General features: G+C 43.7%; 1 protein-coding gene across 1 annotated transcript in view; it reads left to right on the top strand.

Moving 5' to 3' along the window:
• The window catches only part of WWC2 (WW and C2 domain containing 2), a 131,396-nt gene that overhangs the window by 100,008 nt on the left and 6,288 nt on the right, over positions 1-25,100 (top strand). Inside the window, exons 12-21 of the mRNA XM_060278728.2 lie at positions 3,311-3,434; positions 4,313-4,393; positions 5,194-5,280; positions 9,006-9,198; positions 11,300-11,464; positions 13,138-13,304; positions 14,715-14,913; positions 17,134-17,295; positions 22,452-22,544; positions 23,867-24,109. Coding sequence (XP_060134711.2) covers positions 3,311-3,434; positions 4,313-4,393; positions 5,194-5,280; positions 9,006-9,198; positions 11,300-11,464; positions 13,138-13,304; positions 14,715-14,913; positions 17,134-17,295; positions 22,452-22,544; positions 23,867-24,109 — 1,514 coding nt within the window. The remainder of the gene's footprint in view (positions 1-3,310; positions 3,435-4,312; positions 4,394-5,193; positions 5,281-9,005; positions 9,199-11,299; positions 11,465-13,137; positions 13,305-14,714; positions 14,914-17,133; positions 17,296-22,451; positions 22,545-23,866; positions 24,110-25,100) is intronic.

Here is a 25,100-nt window from a genome sequence, read left to right as displayed (position 1 = left end):
CCACACTGGCTGTCAAGTTGATTTGGTCAAGTATTGGATTAATGTGGTAACTGAAGCTTGTTTCATAGCAATAGACCATTGTAGCAAAGAATGCTGGTTGCAGCCCAAGTGCATTCATGACATGCAATATCGATAGCCAGCTGTTATTGCCCAAGCTGGGCTCCCAGAGCTGACTGTCTGCCATCTGCTCAGTTGCCTGAGTAAAGAAAGAAAAATCTATTTGTAATATGAATGACAGTATTTCAGTGCTTAACTCAGGCTTAACACACTTGGCTGAGCTTACTTGATATGAAATAGTACATTCTCTAGCTTATCGCAAACTTGCCAAAAGTGTAAGGACTGCAGATGGCTAAAAGCAGGGTCGGATTTTGTTTTGTTTTTTGGTTTTTTTAAGATAGCAAGAGGCTTTTCTTCTCACTCAGCTTGTGGAGGGGGCGGTTGTATGCGTCTGTTTTGTGCAATGTGAGACTTTTATTGGCAAGCTGTAATCTTCTCTAGTTCTCTCCCAGTGCTGTGGCTATCAAATTCTAATGCACGACACCATACATGTATGCTCAGGAAAACTGGACATCTGTACACCTTCAATTCTCCCTCACTGTGGTTATCTGATGCATCTGTCAGAACCTGGAATAAGTTGTGTTTTATATCTCAAACTTTGTGGATCTTTCAAACCCTCATTAGTAATGGAAGAAATGGTTTTAAAATAAAGGCGTTTATTGGCAATACCATGGAAGTTTTTTGTAACCTGGCTGAGGCTACATGTGGACTTAGTTTCTGATCCAACATGTACCTATTGCTCCCAGTATTCAAAAATCCCATTTATTCTGCTTTCCTTTCCCTATTGCCAGACAAATGGGGAAATATATCCTAGTTCTGTGCAAAGATTCAGACAAAATGAAGACAAATTTCCTTTTAACGGGATAGGGAATCCCTTTCAGACCATGGGTTGTATTCCTTCATGGACAACGTATCAGAGGCTGGGGGACAGGTAACACATACGTAATCGATTACATGATGTGCCGTGCATACACACTATTTGAGCTTAATCATTCTCTTCATACTAAACATGTTTTACTACTTGAACGTGAATTGTATAAAGAAGCTACTCTGTAACTTGTATCCTTCTATGTATAATCTACAATCTCCATTATATCAGCTTTGTTTATCTGCAACTGCTAGTTATCTGAATTCACGGTGTGTCCTTTAAACAGGACATAGGAAAGGTGATCCCTAAGTGCATACCTCTTGATCATTCATTTGCATTGAATTTATTCCTGAAATTCTTGTATATATCTAGTTTCATTGTTGGCTGCTTTTAGTTCTGTTGATTTCACTGAGAAATGTAAGCATGTGCTTAGTTCTCTCTCTCTCCCCTCATTGAAATAATCTCTCTCTCCCCCCCCCCCCACAATTGACTTTGACTTTTTTTATTTTTGCAACAACCATGTCTGCTGTCTCCTGCATCCTTATATGGTGTGGGGGCTTTGTCCTCACACATAGGTTTTCCCATGCCAAATATCTTTGGGAGTAACAGAGTTAGAATAACCATGAAGTTCTTCCACAGACAGTCTCTGTCATTGTCAAAGTCGATTTCAGACTGCTGCGGTTATTCCTGGGGGTAATCAATAAATCATGTCATCACCTTCACCCCTCTCAAAGTGGTGGAAGAAAAAGCACTTCATCATCAAGGAAAAAGCATCCCCACTGCTACAAATGAAAGGAGAAATGCAGCAATCAATCCTCTAATCTGAAGCCTTAAAATTTAAACATCTTAACAAGATGTAAAGTCATGACTCAGGAGGGGGGCGTAATGCATACCAATACACTTGGCTCCTTGACAGATGAAAGGACTCCTCAGCCTTGCAACTTATTATATTACAGGATGCTGCTTACAGTGAATGTTTCTTGCTCTCTGCAGGAAACTCTAGCTCATGAATGTGAGCTGAAGATTGAAATTAAGTGGTGGTTGGCCCTAAAGATTCTCCTTAAGTTTTGATAGTAGAGTCATATCACATTCGGCAGAACATATCACTGCTGAAACGAAGGCAGAATTAGAATTAATTTCTTGCAGGGATTTCAGTAGGAAGAATTCTATATGATATTTTAATTCAAGTGTGGCCAGCCAACTAATGTCATCTGTCCTGAAGCACTTGGGCAGCCTTCTTCCTAAGGAGAGATGCCTTTTCAGACGTGAATTGCCCATCTGTCATCCATTCTGCAAGCTCCTTTCATGTGGGAGAGCAGCAACACCTCTGAAAGTGTATATCATCCAGGTGTGACCTGCCCAATGAGCACTTTCAGAGCTTCCTCTTCTCAGGTGTAAGGTTGTCCAGTGCTGGGCAGTCTCCTACCGGTATTTGTGGTGAGTTTTGGAGAGGCAGATTGGGGCATCTGACAGCCAACCCAATCTGCACTTTCAGAGGCATCTCTTGAGCCACTGAGCCACATAAAAAAAAAACCAGTCCCCCAGTTGATTCACCCTGTCTGTGGTTTAGTAACCTTTGATGGGGCAAAGGATAGGTTCCCCAATCCTGTCCTAATTGCTAAGTGTGGGGACTGATTCACTTGTTGGCCAAGTTGAATGGGGCCTTTGCTCTAACTTGGCCCTGAGACGTTCCATTTGCAAGGCTCGTCAAGCACACTGCTTTATAGTATTTCTCAAATAGAATGTGGTGACAAGCTTGAAAGGTGGGGAATATTCATTTGTAGCTAAGGACTTGGAATAATGCTGATGGGAAACTATTTTTGGCAAGTTAATAATGGTGCTCGGCTATGAAGCTGATTACCGGTAGTTTTGCACAAAAACCCTAATGAAAGTATGCAATACATTGGTTTTCCACCAGCATGTTGGAACCTACAAATGGATCATTCGAAGACCTGAGTTTGGTCACATCAAGGGCACCAGCATTCCCATTTTCTTTGTTTGGTGGGGGTATTGTTTTTTGGGGGGAAGAAGTGGGGAGATTGTGATAAGATGCAAAGCAAGATAGTCCTCCTTTACCTTTAATGGTTGTACAAAAGAGAATTGTAGTGGCGGTAGCTTTTTTTCAGCCCTAAACAGCAAGATGCACTTAACACATTCTCTCTTCTATGTAATTGTAGGTTGGGGTTAAAGGGGAGTCCTGGATCTAAAAAGGTGTGATGCTATTTCAGTAAATAACAATACTGTAAATGACTTGTGATGAAACGAGTTACTCTGCTTGATTCCCAAGATGCTTTTCAACTTGACTGTGACTTGAGAGCTTTGTGTATATGCTTTTCAGATTGATAGAACCTAAAACAAAGATTTTCTTCCTTCTTACCTACTTAGGTGTTGACTTACCAAGAAGAACAGTAAGTCACCACCTTGAGGAGAAGGCAGGGTGTGTATCTGCTGCAGTATCTGACGAGTCCATGGCTGGAGACAGTGGTGTATACGAAGCTTCTGTAAAACAGTAGGTTTAAGGCAGAATTCCATTTATCCAAAACTAAAATTTGAGCATCTGGCTCTGTCATGTCCAGGCATTTTGCAACAATTTGAAAAATAGTATGTGCGGCTGAGTCGAAACAATTTATCTCATTTTGTATTGGTTTCCCCACTCATTTGGGTAATTGTAAACACCTTCTCACTATTTTGATGATGAGCTTCCCCTGCTGTTTCATTGCCCACACAATCCTCAGCCTCATTTGCCCACACTTACTGGCTATTGAACATCATTTTGTCAATAGCGTCACAATAGCGTCCTCTCCCCCAGCCGCCGATAGGAAGGAGACATCCCGGGGTTCGGAGAAGCGCTTGCGCAGCGCTTCTCCGAACCCCGGGACCTGTCCTTGCTGGACGCACACACGCGCTCTCCCCCCCACCCGCCAACGCTCAGTCCGGCTGGGAGCAGCGGTTGGCGGTCGCAGGGAAACGGTAGGTGGGGGGTGGGGAGTGTGTGTGTGTGTGTGTGCGTGCAGTCTCTGCATCCAATCCCTGTGTCCGTGGGGCACATGAGCAGTAGCGCGGACACAAGGACACAGGGAACTGGACGCAGAGACACTTGCACTTTATTATATAGGATGATGACCCTTCAAGGGAGGGTCCTCAAGTAATTAGCCATTAGTGAGATCAACCTTACCAATACTTCCTTCCTAGATCTACAAGGAAGTAGCTGTTTTCTGCCATCACTTTTTGACATTACATATGAAACTAAAAAAATCCTAAGCATTGACTTGAACAGTGCATTTGGAACAATCTTACAGATTTGGTATAGAATAGAGTATATTACTGTTCAAAGGTATAAATGTTGGTCTGCTGTGACTATTCAACCTCTTTTCCTCTCTCCTCTAGACCAAATGATAGTGAAGAAGTTGCATATAGTGAAGATGATACAACAGTTCTAGAGGCACCTCAAGTACAAATAGGACTCCGGTAAGTGTGAAAAGTGAGGCTATTCCTTGACAACTGCAAATCTCTCTCTCTCTCTCTCTCTCTCTCTCCATATATATATATATATATATATATATATATATATATATATATAAATGTTCCCACTGCGTTCGCGGAGGTAACACCCTTGCTCCATAACCGCTGAACCAAATTGCATCAAAATAGGAGAAAGCGTACCTTGCCCATCAGGGAGGGATCTGGCATAATTTTTTTTAAAAAAAAAAACCCACACCTTTCATACCTAAAATAATGATTAAACACAAAAATGTGACGCGCAAATTAGACATCACCAGCAGAAACTCTGAAGACTCCAGCAGCATCCAATAGAAAGGCAGATCACGCACTGTCACCAGCAAAAGCTCTGAAAAGTTGATGATGTCATCAACCGAGCAACTGAAACCACCAAGGCGGCCATTACCAGACAACCCACAGAGTCAGGCCAGGGCCAAGGAATGGAGGGGCCCAAATAGGTCATGGGCTGACGTAGGCTGGGGGGAGCCACAGGGTGGGGGGGATACCTCATGGGTCACTACAGGATGGGAGTAATCACAAGGATGAGACACAACCACGGGGACAGAGGGAGGAAAAAACACATAGTCCAGGGGGAAAAGGACACATCCTTGGGAAACAAGGACCCTGAGTCAGGCACAGCAACGCATCATGGATCATCACAGGGTGGGGGCAGCCACAGGGATAACCCACAGCAATGTGTGGGAGGGTCAACTTGTGCATTATAAGTTCCTGATGCAGGGTTTTGTTTTGTTTTTGTCTCTTCTTAACAGATACGATACAAACAGCTCAAGTTTTGTGGTCATTGTGGGGCAGTTACAAAATCTTCATGCTCTTTCTGTATCCCCTGGCTCCAAAGTGTAAGTAAAGTAATCCTCGGATTACGGTTTATCACATTTTTTGGATCCATAGGCATATTTGGAATTGGGAGAAAGTGCTGTGGGCACCCTGCTTTCTGGTTGCTTATGTTTCATCACCTCCCCACAAACATACTCCCCACAGACATACCAAAAATAAATGATCTTTGCTTTTCTGAGGAATCTGGGTAAATGCTGGACCCTGTAGAATTATTTAAGGGTTTTTTATTCTGTAAAGGTTGATGTCTTATTTCTGGACTGGATAAATACTCACATAGTCTTTAAGAAGATGGCGGTGGGTGGAGGAGGGAGGCTAACGGATGCAAGATTACACTTTCCCCTTCGCACCAAAGCCCTGCTATGTGACCCCCGTCCTTATTTTTCCATTCCATTTCAACCTTAGAAGGTTGTGTGCTCCTTCTCTGCGTCACAGAAGCACCCATCTTCTTTCTTCGCCAAGCAACGAACAATGCCCTGCCCCACAAATAAACAGGAATATAGGAAGATATTTTTAATACCTGTGAGGTTTCAAACTGTGCTATACACAACTTTTTCAAAAGGTGGTCATAGGTGAACCCAGCCAAGGTGTCCCAGCACCTTTTAAGTTCCTGTTGCTTTTTGGCCTTACCTAAAAAGGACACAAGTGTCTATAGTTTAGCAAAGCCCCATTTATGATATATGCCTGGATTTTTCTAACTATCAATTTGACAGGCAAGCAGAAAGTCTTCTCCAGAAGGAGCTGACCTTAAACTGACTATACCTTTTGAGTTGTATTTGAGATTCATATGCTACCTGGAGACCATTTTAAACATTCATTGTATGTGTGTAATGCATTTGCATTTCAAAGGGAATGGAGTTTCACCTTCTCACTTGATAAGCAGAGCAGCGCCTTTTTGCGAAAGCATGAAATGCCTCTTTTACTGGGAGCACTTGTTTCCGTCAAGGTAGCTTAATTTGTGGAAATATTTATGTACTAAAAGGCTGCTTTCTACATCACAATATGGTCTGGGAGTGCTCCCACAAGACTTAGGCTGTGTATACATTACCACTTACTCTTGCTCCAGCTCATTCCCACTACAGTGGTACCTCTACTTATGAATTTAATGCGTTCCGAACGCACATTCGTAAGTCAGGAAAAAATTGTAAGTCAAATCCCATACCATAGGAATGCATTGGAGAAAAAAAATTGTAAGTCCCTATCTAAAAATTCGTAAGTAGAAAAAAATCCCATCTAAACATAGCTGCCAAGTTTTCCCTTTTATCGCGAGGAAGCCTATTCAGCATAAGGGAAAATCCCTTTAAAAAAGGGATAACTTGGCAGCTATGCATCTAAAGATGGCGGACGGAGCTCCGTTCGTAAGTAGAAACGAGCAATATGAAGAGAAAGTGGCCTTTGAAGTAGATTACTGACCTACACGGCTTCAACTGGTCATTGGGGTACAGGACCAATAACAGAAATGTTAGTGGGAATTGGACAACTTTATATGAAGGACTGAAGATTGTGGAAACTCCTGCTGGCTATTTGGGATTGTATTCACATGCAGCTGGATTTACACTGACATTTCATCACCTGTCATTGGAAACGGTCAAAAGGGATTGTGTGGAGGGAGAAATGGCAATTTGTATGTGTGAACCAGCACTCAGAACCTGCTAAACACTCTTAATATTTCTCTCATCTCATCCATTTTCTGTCACTTATTCTCCTTTACTTCTGTATTTTAATCTATGTATCAGTATTCTGTTTACAATTCACAACGTTTCATTTCACTATTTCTTACCGTGTTTCCCCTTTTTTAAGACACCGTCTTATAACATTTTTTTCTCAAAAAACCACAGGGTGTCTTATTTTCGGTGGGGTGTCTTTTTTTTTTAATTACCTGTCATCTAGCCCAAATTCTACCATCAAGTTATCCCAATGCAGATGCAGCACATGAGTGTCTGATGAGAGGGGAAAGAGACGGAGAAGGAGGGAGGGAGAGAAGTCCTAGAGCAACCCCCCAGCCCTCCGGATGCTGCAGTCGCCCTCCCACCCAGTCCCCTGATTTCTGCCGATCCGGAGGCCACAGGCTCAGGCACTCCGCCCGGCCCGGCAAGGCGCTCTAAGCACTTGGCGTTGCGGAACGCTCGGCGCGCTCCATGCTGCAGCCGCCAGTTCGGGCGGCGGGGAGGCAGACCTCCTCGGCGGGGCCAGGCAGAGGCCGCTAACTCAGGCGCTCCGCCCGGCCCGACAGAGCGCTCCAAGCGCTCGGCGCTCCGGAGCACTTGCTGTGCTCCACGCTGCAGCCGCCGGTTCTGGGCGGCGGGGAGGCACACTTCCTCGGTGGGGCCAGGCGGAAGCCGCTAACTCAGGCGCTCCGCCCGGCCCGACAGAGCGCTCCAAGCGCTCGGCACTCCGGAGCACTTGCTGTGCTCCACGCTGTAGCCGCCAGTTCTGGGCGGCGGGGAGGCACACTTCCTCGGCAGGGCCAGGCGGAGGCCGCTAACTCAGGCGCTCCGCCCGGCCCGACAGAGCGCTCCAAGCGCTCGGCGCTCCGGAGCGCTCGATGCGCTCCACGCTGCAGCTGCCGGTTCTGGGTGGCAGCAAGGCAGGTCTCCTCGGCTGGGCCAGGCGGAGGCCGCTGGCTTAGGTGCTCCGCCCGGCCGGCGCTCCAAGTGCTCGGCGCTCCAAGCGCTCAGCGCTGCAGCCATCGGTTCTGGGCAGCGGGGAGGCAGGTCTCCTTGGTGGGGCCAGGCGGAGGCCGCTAACTCAGGCACTCCGCCCGGCCCGACAGAGCGCTCCAAGCGCTCGGTGCTCCGGAGCGCTCGGTGCGCTCCACGCTGCCGCTGCCGGTTCTTAGGGCGGCGAGGCAGGTCTCCTCGGCTGGGCCAGGCGGAGGCCGCTGGCTGGGGTGCTCACCCAGCCCGGCAGGGCGCTCCAACCGTTTGGTGCTGCGGAGAACTTGGCACGCTCCACGCTGCAGCCGCCAGTTCTGGCTCCAGGCACCGAGCTGTCAGGCCTGCTGCTGCTGCTGCTGCTGCAGCCGACATTCTGAGTCCCGCTGGCTGGCTGGGGCGCTCGGCGGTCTCGCTCCATATGGCATGGAGGTATGCCTTATTTTCGGGGTATGTCTTATATTTCGCAAATGTTTAAAAATCCTGCCATGGCTTACTATATGATTACGTCTTAAAAAAGGGGAAACACGGTATTTCATTTCAAACTCTCAAATTGCTCTGCTTTATTTTCCTTGCCCTTTTTGCATCTTTAAAAGACTTTCCCAACTTTCTAGCATATCACTAACAGGATAGTATTTGAAGAAGTGTGCATGCACACGAAAGCTCATACCAAAATAAAAACTTAGTTGGTCTTTAAGGTGCTACTGAAGGAATTTTTTTATTTTACTTCGACCCAGACCAACACGGCTACCTACCTGTAACCAGGATAGTATTTAGCATCCTAGCATATTCCCCGCTATTTCCAGTAGGATAACAGACTCTACAAATTCCATCTGTGATTTGTGAGCTCTTCTTAACTCCCACCCACTCTTGAGTTTCAGCATTTCCATTTCTATTTTCACTTTTCTTTTTTCCCTAGTTTTCCCAATTGCCAGGTTAGGTGACACACCTTTACTATTGACCATCTATAAGGCAGTGGGCACTGAAGTCCCTGCAGTTGAACATAAGACTTATCCAGGAATAAGATATTTCTTTTACAAGTGTTTAGCACACGTTTTTTTCTTCCCACCTCCTAGGTATTTTAGAGTTGCAGTTCTTCCCTCTTCCGCTGACATCAGCTGTCTTTTCCGCACGAAAGTCCACTCTGCTGCTGAAACTCTTTTATTTAGTGAGATGTTCAGAGTAGCCATTTCCCAGGCATCTTTGCATCAGAAGACTTTGAGAGTGGATGTCTGCTCCGTCAGTAAAACTCGTTGGGAAGAATGCCTAGTAAGTATTCTTTATTATTGGCTTTGTTTGATGTTCTTTTGTTTTTTCTCATGCTGATGGATAGGAGGCTTCTGAGGCATGCATTAGCAACCTCCGCAGGACTTAATATATTCATCTCTGATATGGGATGATTGTGGAATTTAGATTCCCTTTTGATCACAGTATTACAGAGGTAGACAATTTGTTCAGTGCTGAGGGCTTCATTGAAAATGCATCATAAGCCTGAGGGCTGCAGCTAATATACATATTTTAGACACATGTAATAAGCATAATTTGCATATGGTTTTAATCGATGTAGTCAATGGCAAGCTACAATGAGCTTTGCAACAAAATAGTGTGCTCCAAACATGGCAGCCTCTCAACTCAATTTTTTATATTTCAGCTTAGAAGTTGAAAACAGTAAGACTTTTTTTGGGGGGGGGGATTTGCTACTATTTGCATTTTTTCATCATATTCTTCTACATCTCTCTCCAGCTGTGACAACTAGAAAATTTAATGAAAACCAAAAATCCTTTGTTTCTAGCAGATATGCAACCCACATGGAGTAGTTATCCCTTTGGCCCTAAAAAAACTGTGTATCTTTAGTTTGCAGGTAGATGGACGGGGTTCAGTTTTTGTTGCTTTCATTTTGACTTCCAGTCACATTCACAGGGTGGGAGGGGATGATGGAAGATTAGAATTGAACCTACTAAATACTTAAATGCCAGTTGGTGCAATTGTTGTGCTTTCAGGAAGCAAACTTTTGTCTGCCGGACAATGTTTTTGTTCTTTGGCTATGGAGAGAGGAAAATGCCCATCTGCAACACAAGCTTATTTATTTTGAGAGGGTAGAAGCACTGGAATGTATTTTATGTTTGTGACACCTGTTTTCACTCCATGGCTGACACAATTCTGTCTTACTGTGGCTCTCGAAAGCCCCATTGACATGAACAAGAAACACACGAGTTAAATTCTTAAAATACAATTTTGGTGCTGATGCAATTTCCTGGCCTACCTTTTATGTTGATATCTGACAGCATTGACCCACAACACACATCAATACAGGAATGATGTGCAGCCTAGAAAACTGCAACGCTAGTAAGTTTCTTCCATTCACCTTTGTGGTGCATCTACTAAAGTGCCTTATACCAAATTGCTCCATGGAGCCCAATATTGCCTACAGACAATCTTTTTCCAAGACAGAATGTCCCATGCCAGGGAATTGAGCCTGGGAACTTGTGCAAGCAAAGCATGGGTTCTGTCACTGAGCTCTGGCTCCTCCCCTACCTCAGTGGCAAAGGTGCATCAAGCAAAATGGGCACCCTGGTAAGAAGCTGATTGCTCTGCTTCTCACGCTATCATTGCCTTAGTAACCATTCAGTGGATAATAGTATAATGGAAGCATATTGATTAATAACCATGGACACTGCTAGAGTTTAAAATGATGGCGCCTGAGGCATGTTGTGCAATAGGGCTCTTCAAGCCTCCGAATAGGAGCCTAAATTTTCTTTTCTTGCATATAAAGCCACATTCTTTCCTCATGATGGACTGATGCCAGGGTTTTGTTTTTATGTTTTTGCCCCAGGCACCAACTTAGTACTGTTTCTTGCATGGATCTGTTATATTTGATTAGATTTACAGAATATAAACTACTATATATATTTCTCCTTGTGGGTATGCATTGTCTGGTCCTTAATATTTCTAGATTACAACACACACACACACACACCTCTCCTTTAAATCAGGTTGTCCCCACGTTGAGGGAAAACACAAGAGCAGCAAAAGACTGGCTGTTACCAACCAGTGAAGAAGATCTGGGTCCCAGGGCTTAGCTGGGATTCCTTTTGTGGAGTCCTTCTGAATCCCAGTTGCTTGTGGGTTTCCCACAGGTAGTAGTCGCTGTGAGAACAGGATGCTGGGCTACTGTAGATGGGCCATTGCCCTGTTGTTATGTAAGAGGTACGGGAAGTTAGAGGTATTTGAGGAGCCAGTGTAAAACCATGTTGACATATTTGCATTGTTTCATCAGGTAGGGGGTGTTGTATCTATTAAAATTACTGTTGTTTTTATTGATTTGATTTTCTCAGTAACCAATGAATTATCATTTCACATTTCTATACAGGCTGGAACTCAAATAAGCCTGGCAGACTTGCCCTGTTCGGATGAGACTTCTACTCTCTGGTATAACTTGCTGGCTTACAAGCAGATTCCTAGGAAAAAGAATAAGGAACTAAAGGAGGATCCTGTATTTGTATCAAACAATCAGTCGCCTGGCTCCTTGGACCTGGTGAGCAATGTGTGATGACTTCTGAACAGGAGACTAGAAAAATAGAAGTGGCAACGGTGAAGCAATTGTACTGTCTAATTATTTGCTCCCTCCTGCTGCTTTTGTTAGCTGACTGCCATATGGCCTGAGTGGAGGTGTGTAATTTGGCTTCTAAGAACCAAATCTACCTTGTAAGGGGGGGAAAACACCTGCAAGCTGCATGTTACCACATTAAAATTTCCCTGTGCATAAAAAGCACAACACTAGCTCATCATGGAGAAAGCTTAGGATACTTTTCACAGTTATTTGTTTTGTTTATTTATTTAACAAAATTTGTATTGTATTGTGTTCTTTTTTTAAAAAACCCCACTTGTAAGCAGTTTGCAACAATATAAAATAAACATTAAAAATGGTTGATGGAAAACAGTTAAAAATAGGCATTAAGATATTCAAAAGATAAATAAAATCAACCGAAGCTAAAGAAAAGCTCAAAACACATTAACCTCTATGTGTCTGGATAGCCTTGCCTAAACAAAAATATTTTAAGCAGGTTTTGAGAAGAGCACCGTGGTGGTGCCTGTGGAATGTCAATAGGCAGGGACTTCCAAAATGTAGGCCCTGCCCACACTAGAAGTTGAACGTCTTGCAAGGCCGGAATGAGGATTAAGGGGCACCTGTAACAATGCCAGTTCCACAGGTCGAAGCAGTAGAGTGTGTGTGCATATGGCATGAGGTGTTCCTGCAAGTAAACTTTAGGGCTTGAACTGGTAGCAGTGCTATTGTTTTTACATGGAGTTCAGTTGTTCAATACACACACACACACACCCCTTCCGCCTGTACTTGGACACCTATTCTCAGCTACAAAGTGTGCAATTATAGTGGGCCAGCTTGGATTATCTTCTTTCCTTGATCTGCTATTCTATGTGTGATAAAGAGTAAGAGTATTTCCTGCCTACCTGGCATGTGTAGCCCTCCTCAAACATGGATAGCATTCTTAAAGGCACATAAAATCCATCGCACGCAGGCCCGATCACATTATTGCTTCCCAGATTTTACCTGGAATGACAGCTTACAAGATCCGGGCCTTCCTGCATTGGATTTAATGAACATGTTGTCTTCTATGAACATTATGCTCATGTACGATTGTCCCGCTTCAGCAGTGTGGGAAGGGAATGAGCATTCCTGTTCGCTACTACAAGTCAGGGAGCAGAGCCAGAAAAAGTTGTAATCTTACCTGGCTGGTTGTCATTTATGAATGTCAGATACTTCTGTAAAGTTTGCTTTTGCCAGCTACGCATAAATGGCAGCTAGTTTTTTTGCAGCATACAGTTAATACGTAATTTTGTACCAAAGAACCGCAATCTATTTCCTTTACTATATCCTTTCTGAGAAAATACATTTTGGTAGGGGGTATAATTTTCACAAGGGATGCACGAATTCTGAAGTCACATGGAAACATGGTGTCACGTGATGTTACCCTGCTTATATTAATGTGTTCCTGCAGATGTTTTTTTGTGATCAATACTTTTAATCAACACCTTTTCTGAAAGGTAGATTCCAGTAGAGTGTAATTGTCAATGTCAGTGTAATTGACAAAGGCATTGCCTGTTCCCAAATATTAATACGGCAGGTTTTATAAGTAACATCGCTCAGTATCTCATCTAATGTAGATCTGCTTCCAATGTCTCTGTTAGGATGCCGTGTCAGCATTACTGGAAAGGACATCAGCAGAGCTGCAGGCAGTAGAACAAGAGTTGGCAGAGGAGGAAGATGAAGAAGAAGATGAGGAAGAAGAAGAGGAGGAGGAGGAAGATGAAGAAGAAAAGGGTGTACAGGAGCCACAGCATGTTGAAGAAGACTGGTAGATTGATTTTTTTTATTTAAAAAATATTATTTATAAAGCAGCATCAAAAACAAGGCTGATCATTGAAAGAAACCTCTGTTCACCATTTGCTTCTCGTGCACGTAAAGTTAACTTCTTACCATTCATTTTAGGTGCACGAGGAGCAAATGGTGAGCAGAGGTTTCTTTCAATGATCAGCCTTGCTTTTGATGCTGCTTTATAAATAATATTTTTTTATTATTTAGACCCCTTGGTGGAGAACTGCACGTTTCACTTGCTGTTTTCCCTACACCAGTTTCCCCAGTGCTGAAGAGAGAAGCTGTTTTTGTTTGTTTGTTTTAAATTTAAGTAGCCTTTTGTGTCTTTAGTGGGAAATGCAGCAGGAATTATGAATGGCATATCTGCAGCACATGCTTCCACCGTTGAGTCTGCACACAATTAAGATTTCCAGGAGACCCACACCCCTTGGAATCCCAACCCCCATTTCCTCTGCCAGCCCTGCCTGCAATTAGAAGCGTATTTTCAAATGGGAAGCCTGGTGGACGTGCATTGGCTCTCCCCATGAGTTTGTGGGTGGACAGCGATGCAGCCGGAAGGCAAAGGCCTGCTCTCCCTCTCTCCTTAATAGCACAGAAGCTAATGACTGAAGGGACTACAGTCCACTCCCCATGCGTAAGAACCTGTGATACCTGTTGGATCAGACCAAAGGTCCATTTAGTCCAACGTCCTATTTCCCTTTGTGACCAGTCAGATGCCTCCAAGAACCCTATAATAAGCAGGTTGCGAAGGCGAAGGCACTAGCCTTTTATGCTATTTAATGACATAAACAATGAAGATGGGTATTATCCCTTCTTTGGAGCCAGCTTTGCATTGTCCACAATAAATGCAGAGTTTGGATGATTCATTTTTCAGTAGAGATGTTACTAAATGTGGATTAATTGCCTTGTGTTAAGATTTCACGTAAAAACAAACAAACCTTAATGCAGGGAGGGTGCCCCCCCCCCGCCTTGTTCATGTTAATATAATCTTGATATCTATAGAGAATGTGAAAAGAATTAGTCTGTATTTGCTAGTTCTACATTTGCTGGTTAATAATCATGAGAAAGGTATCGTGCATCTCTCCATTAGAACCATCTGTGGATGTCACACGTACTGCGCTTTTGTCAGAATGTTGTAAGGGAACCGATTTGCAACAGACCTTTCTGTTTTTCTTGGAGCGGATGACTAATATAATGCATTCACATGTCGGATCATGAAAGCGTTGTACTGAAATTCTAATCTACTTCTGGCTGAGATAATGTGTCGATAATAATATATCTTTTGTACAGGGTTCAGATCCCACGCATGCCAGTATTTTTTTCTTTTTCTTTCCTCTTTGCGGGCCTTGTCAGTTTTCAAGGGTAAACTTGGGTTACTTTGTTCTCACAGGCTAGGAATGCTGGCAGAGGCATCCAGTGAGATTGTGACAGAAGAAGAGGGCAATCTTAAAGGGGCAGAGGGAAGCAGATACTCCGACGACAACAGGTTCTGCCTTAAACTGGTAGAGGAAGGTGAAATCAAGCACAGGGAAGACAGAAAACATGAACATGCATGTCACAATGAGCAAGCAACAGCGCCACCCATACTGGTGAATATTTCAGATTGTTTCTCTAATGCACCACAAAGAGGACACTGACATCCTGTGGCTGTACTTGGTCGAGCATGGTGGTGTGTTTAAAGGCAACCATGTTCGTCATAAGGAATCTGTTTATTGTTTTCAGCCCTATGTTAATGAATGAAGGCCTGGTTTGCATGTAACATTAAACCATAATTCAAAACAAACCATAGTTTATAAGCAAATAGCCCCACTGGAAAACAAGCACAAACCAGAGTCTTGCTTATTGTGGTGTCTGGACCCTGTCGCATGGTTTGTTTCCTTCCAAACAACGCACAGTCAAAAGCCAAGGTTTGTCCTTTGCGTATTGCTCATGGTTCGGGGCAGTGCACCAGGAGTGGGAGGGGTGTGCATGCAGTGAGCACCAACACACTGCCAAAGTCAGCTCAACATTTAAACTCTCCATTGGTTTCTAACAGGTTCTGTTCCCTCCCCCCCAACCTGACAAAGTGATCCTTTTTTTGTTTTGATATACAGTAAAGGGGGAAAGCAGAAAAGAGATTCTTAAGTCCTCAAGAAAAGCATTCAGCTTGCTAGTTAACATTTAATGTTTATTTGGGAGATTATTCATGTTTAATAATGAATGTATTAAATATTTAATAGGCTATTTTAATGTTTAAGCTATACTTGCATACACGGATGGTTTAATATTTTTAGTTTTTGCATTTGTTATGAAGTTTTAATAATAAGGGCTCGGCGCTTCAGAGCAGTGCAGGAGAATTGTGTGTTGTGTGTTTAGGTTGTACGCTTTAGTCAAAGAATTGGTGGAATTAAACAAAGAAAAAGCACTTTTGATCAACTAAAAAGGTGTCTCCCAGTTAAGGAGGCAGTGCCTATAGGGTGGGATCCAGACCTGATGTTCTGTGAGCAGAAGGACTCCTCCGATGGAGGTCAAATGGATCTAATGGAGACTCCCGCTGTGTGAAGTGGATTCTGCTGTGGGCAGGAGGAGTGGGAAAGTGATTTTCACCAATTTCCCTCTCCTCTGCAGTTCTGAATGGTCCTCCAACCCTCTGGATCAGGTTTTTGTTTTGTTTCGTTTTTTGTGCGAGGGGAGGGGGGGAGAGATTGGAAGGGAAGAGAGAATATCACCCAAAATCAGCTCTGCCTCTTCTGCTAGTTTTCAGAGTTCCACTTTATGCAACTCTGGATCCAACCCACTAAAAACAATTACTTTTAATTACAAAAATTGCAAAGAGGCACTCCTCTTCCTTTTGCATGAAGGAATGGCTTTGGAAGCATGTGAGTACAGTATCTGTACTTTGATAAAGCATCTTCTTGCTCTGCTCTTGAACTGCAGCCTGGTTTTTACTGCAGCCTGCTCCCCTTCCTCTTATTTTTTATTATTTTACTTTCCATATAAACAAAGTGATCTCCTTTTTAAGTACCAGCTGCTTCTTTGGAAAAAAACCAAGCAGAAGATCTTGATAAGACCTCTTGGTTATATAGAGTCTTGAGCAATGTCTCAGAATATGTTCATTGGCTAGAACCTGTTTGATACCTCCTTACCACTTATGGCCTAAGTTTCCTACATTTTTAATTGTTCTACAAAAATAATATACACATTTAACAGAAAACCTGAAAGATTGGTCCACATTCTTGTAGTACCCCACTGAGGATTTTAGCATCAGTTCTTCTAAGACTTGGAATTTAAGTAAAGGGAGGTGTTGTTGTTTTAGAATAGGAAATATGCTTTTTCTCCAGTATTTGTTTGACCACCTCTAGAGAGGACAACAGCATTCCTGCAGCTAGCAAACGGTAGGCCTCGCTATAAGTGTTAGTTTTAAACAGGCAATATGACTTCATTTACTTAAAACTGTCTCCAGCTTTCATTCTCCTGCAAGGTTTTTGTTTCCATTAGTAAAATCAGAAACTTCTAACCTGAGGTCAGCCCTTTGTCCCTTGTTTCAGCCTGAGTCACAAGCCTTTAATATCAAATACAGTATGAGTAGGGGAATTCGTTGTTAATTAAGATTCACATACCATTCAGGCAGGTGAGTGTGTGATGCTTTGTGTAGTAAGATTCACACATGTCACACATTGAAGTAGTACCTTTTGTCTATTATTGCTGAGTGGTACATTGGGTTCTTTGTCTTTATCTTAACTGATTTGTGCCAGAATGGGAGGGAAAGCAAGCTTGGTGGGGAGGTTTTCGTTTTAAGGATTGAAAACAATGCACAATATCCTCAACAGGTTGATAAGGAAACGAACACAGAAGACAGATGTGAGGGTGTGGCTGTACGACCCAAGGACAGAGCCGGCCTCAAGTCTCAGCAGCATCCCTTTGTCAGGAACAGCATGATAGTGCGCTCACAAACTTTCTCTCCAGGCGAGCGGAACCAGTACATCTGCAGGGTAAGACAAAGAGTGTTCTCCACGAGGTCCCATTAACTAAAAGACTCATTTAACTTCTTTGGCAGTAGCACGCTACTGGCAATGAGCCATCCACTGACAACCCGGCATCCATCTCTCAGCTGCTAAGCTATAGCAAGCTTGTCACTCTTGCCTGTGGACTTTAGAATTTGCTGCTTGCTATGAGCGAGCATGGAGGTTGTTGCTGCTGTTGACATCCCCTCACCCCACCCCACTGACATAAACACATTCACACACACTTACAGGACACACTTACTTAGGAGACAGGCTGCGCCCAGGCATTTAAAGCACAAGACTTCTGCCAAAGAATCATTGGCACTGTAGTTTACCCCTCACAGAGCTACAATTTCCAGCACCCTTCACAAACTACAGTTCCCAGGATGCTTTGGGGGAAGTCATGTGATTTAAATATACGAGCGTGCACAAAAGGCCTCAGCCTGAAGTCAGCAAGGCTTGCTTCCAAGTGTGTAGGATTGCACTGTAATTCCATATGCCGGGAGGGGGGGGGGCTTTTGCAGTCTGAGGTCTGCATAAAACTACTGTATACTACTGTATACTACTGGAGTGTGAACTGGTGGTGACTGATCTGGAAAAAGAGATTGAGGCTGTAGCAGATAACTCAGTGAAAATTTCAACCCATTATTCAGCAGCTGTGAAAAAAGTGGATTCCATGCTAGGGACCATTAAGAAAGGGATTAGAAATATAACTGCCATTATCATAATGCCATTAAACAAAGCTATAGTGCAACCACACTAGGAATACTGTTCTAGCATCAGAGAGTTGGGAAAGGTGCAAATAAGGGCAACCAAAATATTTATAGGGCTGGAAAATCTCTTCCCTCTTCGGGGGGAGGAGATGTTGTGGGCCCACGAGTCCTTCACGTGAGGGGGGAATGGCTAGCATTCCCCCCAGCCCATTGGTTCCTTCCCTGGCGCGGCGTGCCCATGGCGCACCCAATCAGGATGCTCCTTGGGGGCGCGGCTCGCGCATTTAAGGGAGCGCGCGGTGGGGAAACGGCCTCTTTCTTCCGGACCTGACCTGCTTTCCCCACCCACCCACCCTCTTTTTAGGCAGGTTTGCTCTTGACGTTGCTGCGCACATTTATTGGTCACCAGCTGGGACCTGGTAGGATTTTTCCCACTCGGCAAATTGGCTCTGGCCTTGTGGTTTTTTGCCTGCCGCGTATGCAAATCGTCACAACTTGGGGTTTTGGCGGTAGGCATTGGATTATCTCAAGAAGGTACAGGTGCGGGGGGGGGGAGGTTGCTGCCATCACCTCCCCCAAATGCAGAAGGGTACTCCCCTAAGGAGTCCGGGGCGTTGCCATGTCCGAAGCCGTGGTAGGTGAGGGCCTGAGGGCACGCCCCTAATGGTGGCCCCAGGATGAGTTCCTAGTTGATGTGCATCGCAGGACTCATCCAACGGTGGTTAACCCTTCACAGACTGCCAGCAGAGCGGGCTGGAGTCAGATATAGTCGGTTAGATCCAATGCCTATGCCAATACCCCTCTACAGTCGTAATCAATAAAGTTGTGGCCTTTCATGCCCATTAACCCTATACCTTGTGTCTTGTGTCTTTATTTTCGCGGGGAGGGCTCGGGGCATCGCCACACAACAACTCCCCTGTGATGGAAGGCTACAGCACCAGGGCTTTTTAGTGCAGGAAAAAAGCAAGTAAGCGGGGAGGGGCTCGATGGAAGTTTATAAAATTATGCATGGTGTGGAAAAAGTAGATAGGGAGACATTTTTCTCCCCTCATAATACTGGAATTGGGGGGCTATCCAAATCAAGCTGAATTTTGGAATACTCATGGCAGACAAGAAGTACTCTTCACATGGCAGAGATGCCTGCATGGATGACTTTAAGACAAATTAGTGGAAGATAAGGCCATTGAAAGATGCTAGCCACAATGACTATGTGCTGCCTCAGAGGCAGTGGGGTAGAATCCAGCAGGGCTGCTGTTATTTCCTTAATTTAGCAGACCAATGGATGCAGTTCTTACCTCTGCAGAGCAGGCGACATTCCAACCACACAAAAGCAAAGGTTTCTACACCCCACACAACCACCCCACATGCACACATCTGCCTGTCCAGGCAGGCAAGCAAGAGGCATTATAACAACATAAGGACACTTCCCAGCCAGGCAAAAGCTTTTGAGAAGGGCCCAGATTGTGTGTGATAGAGATGGGGAAGGGCTTGGGAAGAGTCCCAGTGGCTGGATAGAGATGGCTAGATGGCTCCATTGGCCTCCCCTTAAGCCTCAGATAATCTTGTCTTTTTTCCTGTGGCGACCTCTGCTAATGCAATTGTTTATATGCAACATGCTGCTTCTGTGAGATTTCTAGGAGTGTGTAATTTTGAAATTAATATGTGCAATGTGGAAATGGCACTTCCTCTGACGGTGCTGTTTCAGAAATACCTTTTCTGGAAGAAGCTGTACCGACACAGTTTCCATGGAGCTCCTTTAGTTCCGAAGCAACAGTTTATACATTATCATAGTAGTGCTTTCAAACAAACTGCTCATGTGAAAACTGAGACGGTAGAGTTACATGAGAGACTTGCAAACAATCAGTGACTGAATGTATGAATATTCAGTTTGGCTTCCATTATTCTGAAAATCGCTCCTTATCCTCCCTTCCAGTTGCTGAGGGTTGAACAATTTCTGTCTGATTCTGAAATGCTAAATATCTAAAAACTGGACGCTAAACAAAGCCTTGTTCTTCACACTTCTTATAATATCATCTTTTTAGCTGTTCTTTAAATCTTTCCTAAATTGAACTGGATCTTCATTTGGTGTGTGGAGGAAAGCTATTGTAATGTATAAATCAAGACCCCTACATTTGAGGTGCTAGTAACTTTCTATCATGGATACAACAATTTCAAAATGGCAGCCATCTTTGTGCTGCACCATTGTATGGTTGAATTGTGGTTAATTTTTTTGTTCAAGCTGTCCCTCCCTCTGTCTGTGATGACTAACTGGTCTGGCTTTTCTCGAATAAAACTCTGAAGTCTTGAGCCCCCTCAGTCTCAAATCCAAAGGAGGGACTAGGAGGAAGGTGGCAAATGTGGTTAAAGTAGCTACCAGCATAGCTACTTTACCTAACAAGTGGGCGCAAACACTTTCACACACAAAATGGTGAATCCTTGAGACAACCCAACTGGAGGCCCAACGTAGATGAACAAGAGGTAGCAAAAGGCCTGTAAAACTCTACATTGCCTTGCCAGAAAGGGACACTTGGCATATATATGCTGATAAAACTCTTGATCTATCTTGGTTGCCTTTACACAATCCCACTAGTAATCTCATTCAGACTATTAGCCTTTACACACACACACACGTGTGTGTGTGTCCGTGTGTCCGTGTGTGTGTGTCCGTGTGTGTGTCCCAATCTTATGCCCTCCTTTAGAGGTTTCGCCCAGATTGGACATATATCTAGCACTTTGGGAACTAGGGCAAAAGTCTCTACTAAAAGAGTTTCTTTTACCAAACTGGGAAATGCGGTTGATCTACCATGATTAATTCTTAACAAATCTATGTTGGCTGCTGCTAATCACACCATTTACCATTAGATAATTGCAGCCTGTTTTAATATACTTTTTATTATCCATCTTTCTTTAAAAGTAATAATTCTGCAAATTGTATAATGGGAAACTGAGCTTCTGATTCTGTTTGTACCTCTCCAAATGACATTTAAGCACTAATGTATGGCATTATCATCCATGATCGCTTAACAGCGTACTTCCTAGAGTAGGAAAACTAATGTCTCTTTGGGGAGAGAGAAACCGAGATCACAAAGCTATTTTTCAAATCCTAGCTACATCAGCATATTTTAAGACTCAGAACTTGTTAATTATTGAAAATTCTGTGGTATAATTCTTGTAAATAATGTTGTTTAATATGCCTTCTAGAAGAACTGAAATGTATATCTTACATGTAGTTTCTTTTCATTTAAAGTTTAATATGACATTTTTGTCTTGGAATGCAACCCGTTCAGGATATACAGCAAGAAAAATGAGATTATTTGAAGGGGGTGGGGGTTAAAGGTGAGACAATCCGCAATTAGTTAACAAAAGTGGAGTTACAGTTCAAAGACATCCAGAAAGTTGTTTGTTGCTCTTGCACTGTGATATCATTCTACATGGTGTTTCATGGAATAGCATTGGAAACAAAGACAGGATCCTTCTCAGAAGGACCTTTCAATATAAGACAGAAATGTGGAGAAGCAAACAATTCTACGTTTCGAATTGGTTGTAACCTTAGGTCTGAAGAAAATACTCACTGCAGTCAACTGTAATGATACTAAATCATGGTTTAGCATTCTATTAAATGCAAGCAGGTTTGAGTCTTGGGCTTACATATACTCCCTTTCCCCTCCTTTGGGAGAGATGGATATTGGAAGCTCCCATTCCTTGTTTGCAGGAAACCACAGTTGGCTGTTTTGTCCAAACCCAGCAAATCCCAGCCTTTGGATTGCTACTAAATTAGGAGCAGAAACATTCAGTTACTGTTCCCAAGGGCATGCGGAAGGAGTGTTTGAGCCTATAATGCTACACCAGTGTTCTGCATAAACAGAAGTTGATCAAGCAATGGTCCCAGTTTGGTGCAGAGGGAAAAGTCCAACATTTTGTGTGGCTATGTAAGCTTTTTTTAAAAAAATCTGTTTTCAGTACATAGCTTCTTAATCCATTGTGAACTTTCCTGCTTAGAGCTCTACTGCAATCTGTAGAACCTTAAAAAACACAGTAAATGAAGCTTCCTCACGTTAACCAATATAAGGAGTTTCTTGGTGATCCACTGACCAAGCAAAGTTTCCTTTGAAACTTTCAGATGATTTTCTGCCTTAGACGCTCAAGTTTTGAAACTTGAGGGCAGCAAAGCAGTTGGTGATGGCTTCTATGTAAACATTGTTTAATGGAATGGAATCATGACACTTTTCAGGGTTAATGAATTATTGATAATCAAACTGTGGCTTTTTAGCAATTCTGCATTCATTACTAATAAGACTAATGGTGAGAGTGTAGGCACCTCCATTAGTACATGCAGTAGTTACTCTTGGCAATTTTAACACTAGGAGCTGTTCCATTTCAAACCCAATCTCTTTATGTTATAACTCTCTTGTCTGTTCCTTGTTTTGACAGTTGAATCGAAGTGATAGCGACAGCTCCACCTTGGCCAAAAAATCCCTTTTTGTGAGAAATGCCACTGAACGGCGGAGCTTGAGAGTTAAAAGGGTATGTGGTGTCTGACCATTTGCTGCTAACTTTTCCATTTCGTTGCAAACACTTTGCTAGATTAAAGAGTTCCTTCCACAAACTGAAGTTGCTTGCTGTGGTTTATTCTCATTCCAGGAAGCCCTGGCTTCTCATTAATATTTGAATGAAGCCCAAAGGAAGTTGTGGCTCTGGTCTCTCTTTTTTTTAGCCCAGTTGTGCTTTAGTTGTGCTCAGAGTGGGGAAACAGTGAATTGAGCTAGAGAACAAGCAGAGTCAGAAAATCATGGCTGCTGCCAACAAGCTTACAAGTGGTTGAGAAGAGGGCACCTTTTGCTGTGGGGTAGTGCCTGGGGGAGTGGGGACTAAATTCCTATTTAATTATTTCTGGGTCAGCCACTTTTTGCCTACAACTTACCCTCCACCTTAGTATTGTACCACTATGAGTAGAACTCCAGGCAATTGCATTTCAGTGCCTAGTAGAGTCAGTCAGCATCTTGGATTTGCCACCAGTGTTCTGCTCACTGCTTTGCACTTGGTGGGGAGATGGCCACTGCCACAAAAACAAATTCCAGGGATGTGCTTCTTGGTGTAGTACAATTTATAAAGGGGGGGGGAGTTGAGCAAGGCAGTTGTTGGGGGTCTCATGAAATGGCACTTTGTCACAGACCTTCTCAACCTGCCCCTTTCCTTGCATCTACTGCTTTTCCCTTCAAGGTGATAAATATCGTCTGGGAATCCCAGATGGAGGTGGAGGCTGCAGGTACAGTAGTGGATGAGAAAGGAGTTAAGGGCCTTCCCTGTTGTGAAATTTGTTCCTAACATGGAATGGTCTTTGCCTGGAATCATAGAGTTGGAAGGGACCCTGCGGATCATCTAGTCCAACCCCCTGAAATGCAGGAATATACAGCTGTCCCATATCAGGACCAAACCTGCATCCGTGGCATTATCAGCACCATACTCTAATTAACTGAGGAAAAACTTCTTAATTTTCAGGACAACTGAAAGATAATGGCACTGTAGCATTTAGTCTGACCACAGCTTTGTGTGCGTTAATCTGTACACAAAGTACATACATATGTTTTATATTATTTATTTAACTTTGTTATTTTTAATGAAATGTAAACTAAAAATGACTTACAACATATTATAAAAATTAAAACCAATATAAAGCTAAAGCAAAGTAAAAACTGAAAACACTGATATATAGGGAAAAGCTGTCTAATACAAAAATATAAATAAACTTGGCATGCTTTATGTAGGTATGCTGACATCATCTTGAGAAGTTTTCATTCCTGGTTTTAAATTCATTCTTATGTTTTTGGAATTCCTGAAAACTGTAGCCTGCCTGCCAGCCTAACATGCGAAGAGCGACGCAAGAGTGCCCTGTTCGCACCTCTCTGGATTTGGAGCTGGACCTCCAGGCTTCTCGCACACGGCAGAGTCGCCTGAATTATGAACTGCAGATGCTGCGTGACCTGAAGCAGAAGCTCGAGGAGATGAAAGCAAGAGGAGAGACAGAGCTTCCTCCACGGGTGTTGGAGGATGAAAGGTTCCAGAAGCTATTGAAACAAGCTGAAAAACAGGTAGAGACATCAAATTGCACATCTCTAAATGAAAGAGAAGCATGCACATGAAGTGCTTTTTTTCTTTAAAAAAAATGTTTAGGGGTACTCTCATTTTGGCTGCTCCCCCTCCCCCCAACCCCCGGATGAGGGACTCGAGGCGGAGGCGGCACTGAGAAGACAGGAAGGCCCCCAGTGACAACGGTGGCGGGGTCGGCTTGAGCAAGGAGGGGTGAGCGCTTGCCAGCTGGCTCTAGCCCGGAAAGAGGAGGAGGAGGAGCGCCGTTGCCTCCACCCTGGCTGCCCCAGACTCCTCTCCCCGGGCTCCAGTCTGCACTGCTACTGCGGAGACAGCTGGCATGTCAATCCATCTGTTGATGGTCGGGGCAACGCAAAATATTTAGGGGTGCACGTCCCCCTAGAAAAAAGCACTGGATATAGCCAATGGTGTTGCTATGCTGATGGTAAGGCTTCCTCAACGGAATGGGAAGGGAACCAATTCCCAGCAATTGCCCTGCACCCCCTGTGCCTCTCCCTTAAATCTGCAAGTGGAAGTCGCTAATGGAAGAGGAACACTGGATGCAGTCCAATGGGCTTCAGCATACCTAATTCTGTTAGATGTGGGCTATTATCTCCCATACATAAGAAAAATGTTCCAGTTGGTATTTTGTCCCCTCACCCCCACCCTTATTTTAAATATAGTGGTACCTCGGAAGTCAAACAGAGTCCGTTCTGGGAGTCCAATCGACTTCCAAAATGTTCAGAAACCAAGGCGTGGCTTCCAATTGGCTGCAGGAAGCTCCCGCAGCCAATCAGAAGCCACGTTGGACGTTTGGGACCCAAAGAACGTTCGCAAACCAGAACACTCATTTCTAGGTTTGTGGCGTTCGGGAGTCAAAATGTTCACAAACCAAGGTACGACTGTATTAAAGTTCTGGAGTTGATTCCCCCCCCTTAATGCAAACTGAGTGCATTTTTTATAAGAACTAGAAATGAGAACCTATTCCCATGC

The sequence above is a fragment of the Zootoca vivipara genome, chromosome Z1, assembly GCF_965207765.1.
Source record: "Zootoca vivipara chromosome Z1, rZooViv2.hap1.1, whole genome shotgun sequence".
In the NCBI taxonomy this organism is placed as follows: Eukaryota; Metazoa; Chordata; class Lepidosauria; order Squamata; family Lacertidae; genus Zootoca; species Zootoca vivipara.
Note: the sequence above shows the minus strand (reverse complement) of the source record. Positions and strands in the feature narration are given on the sequence as shown.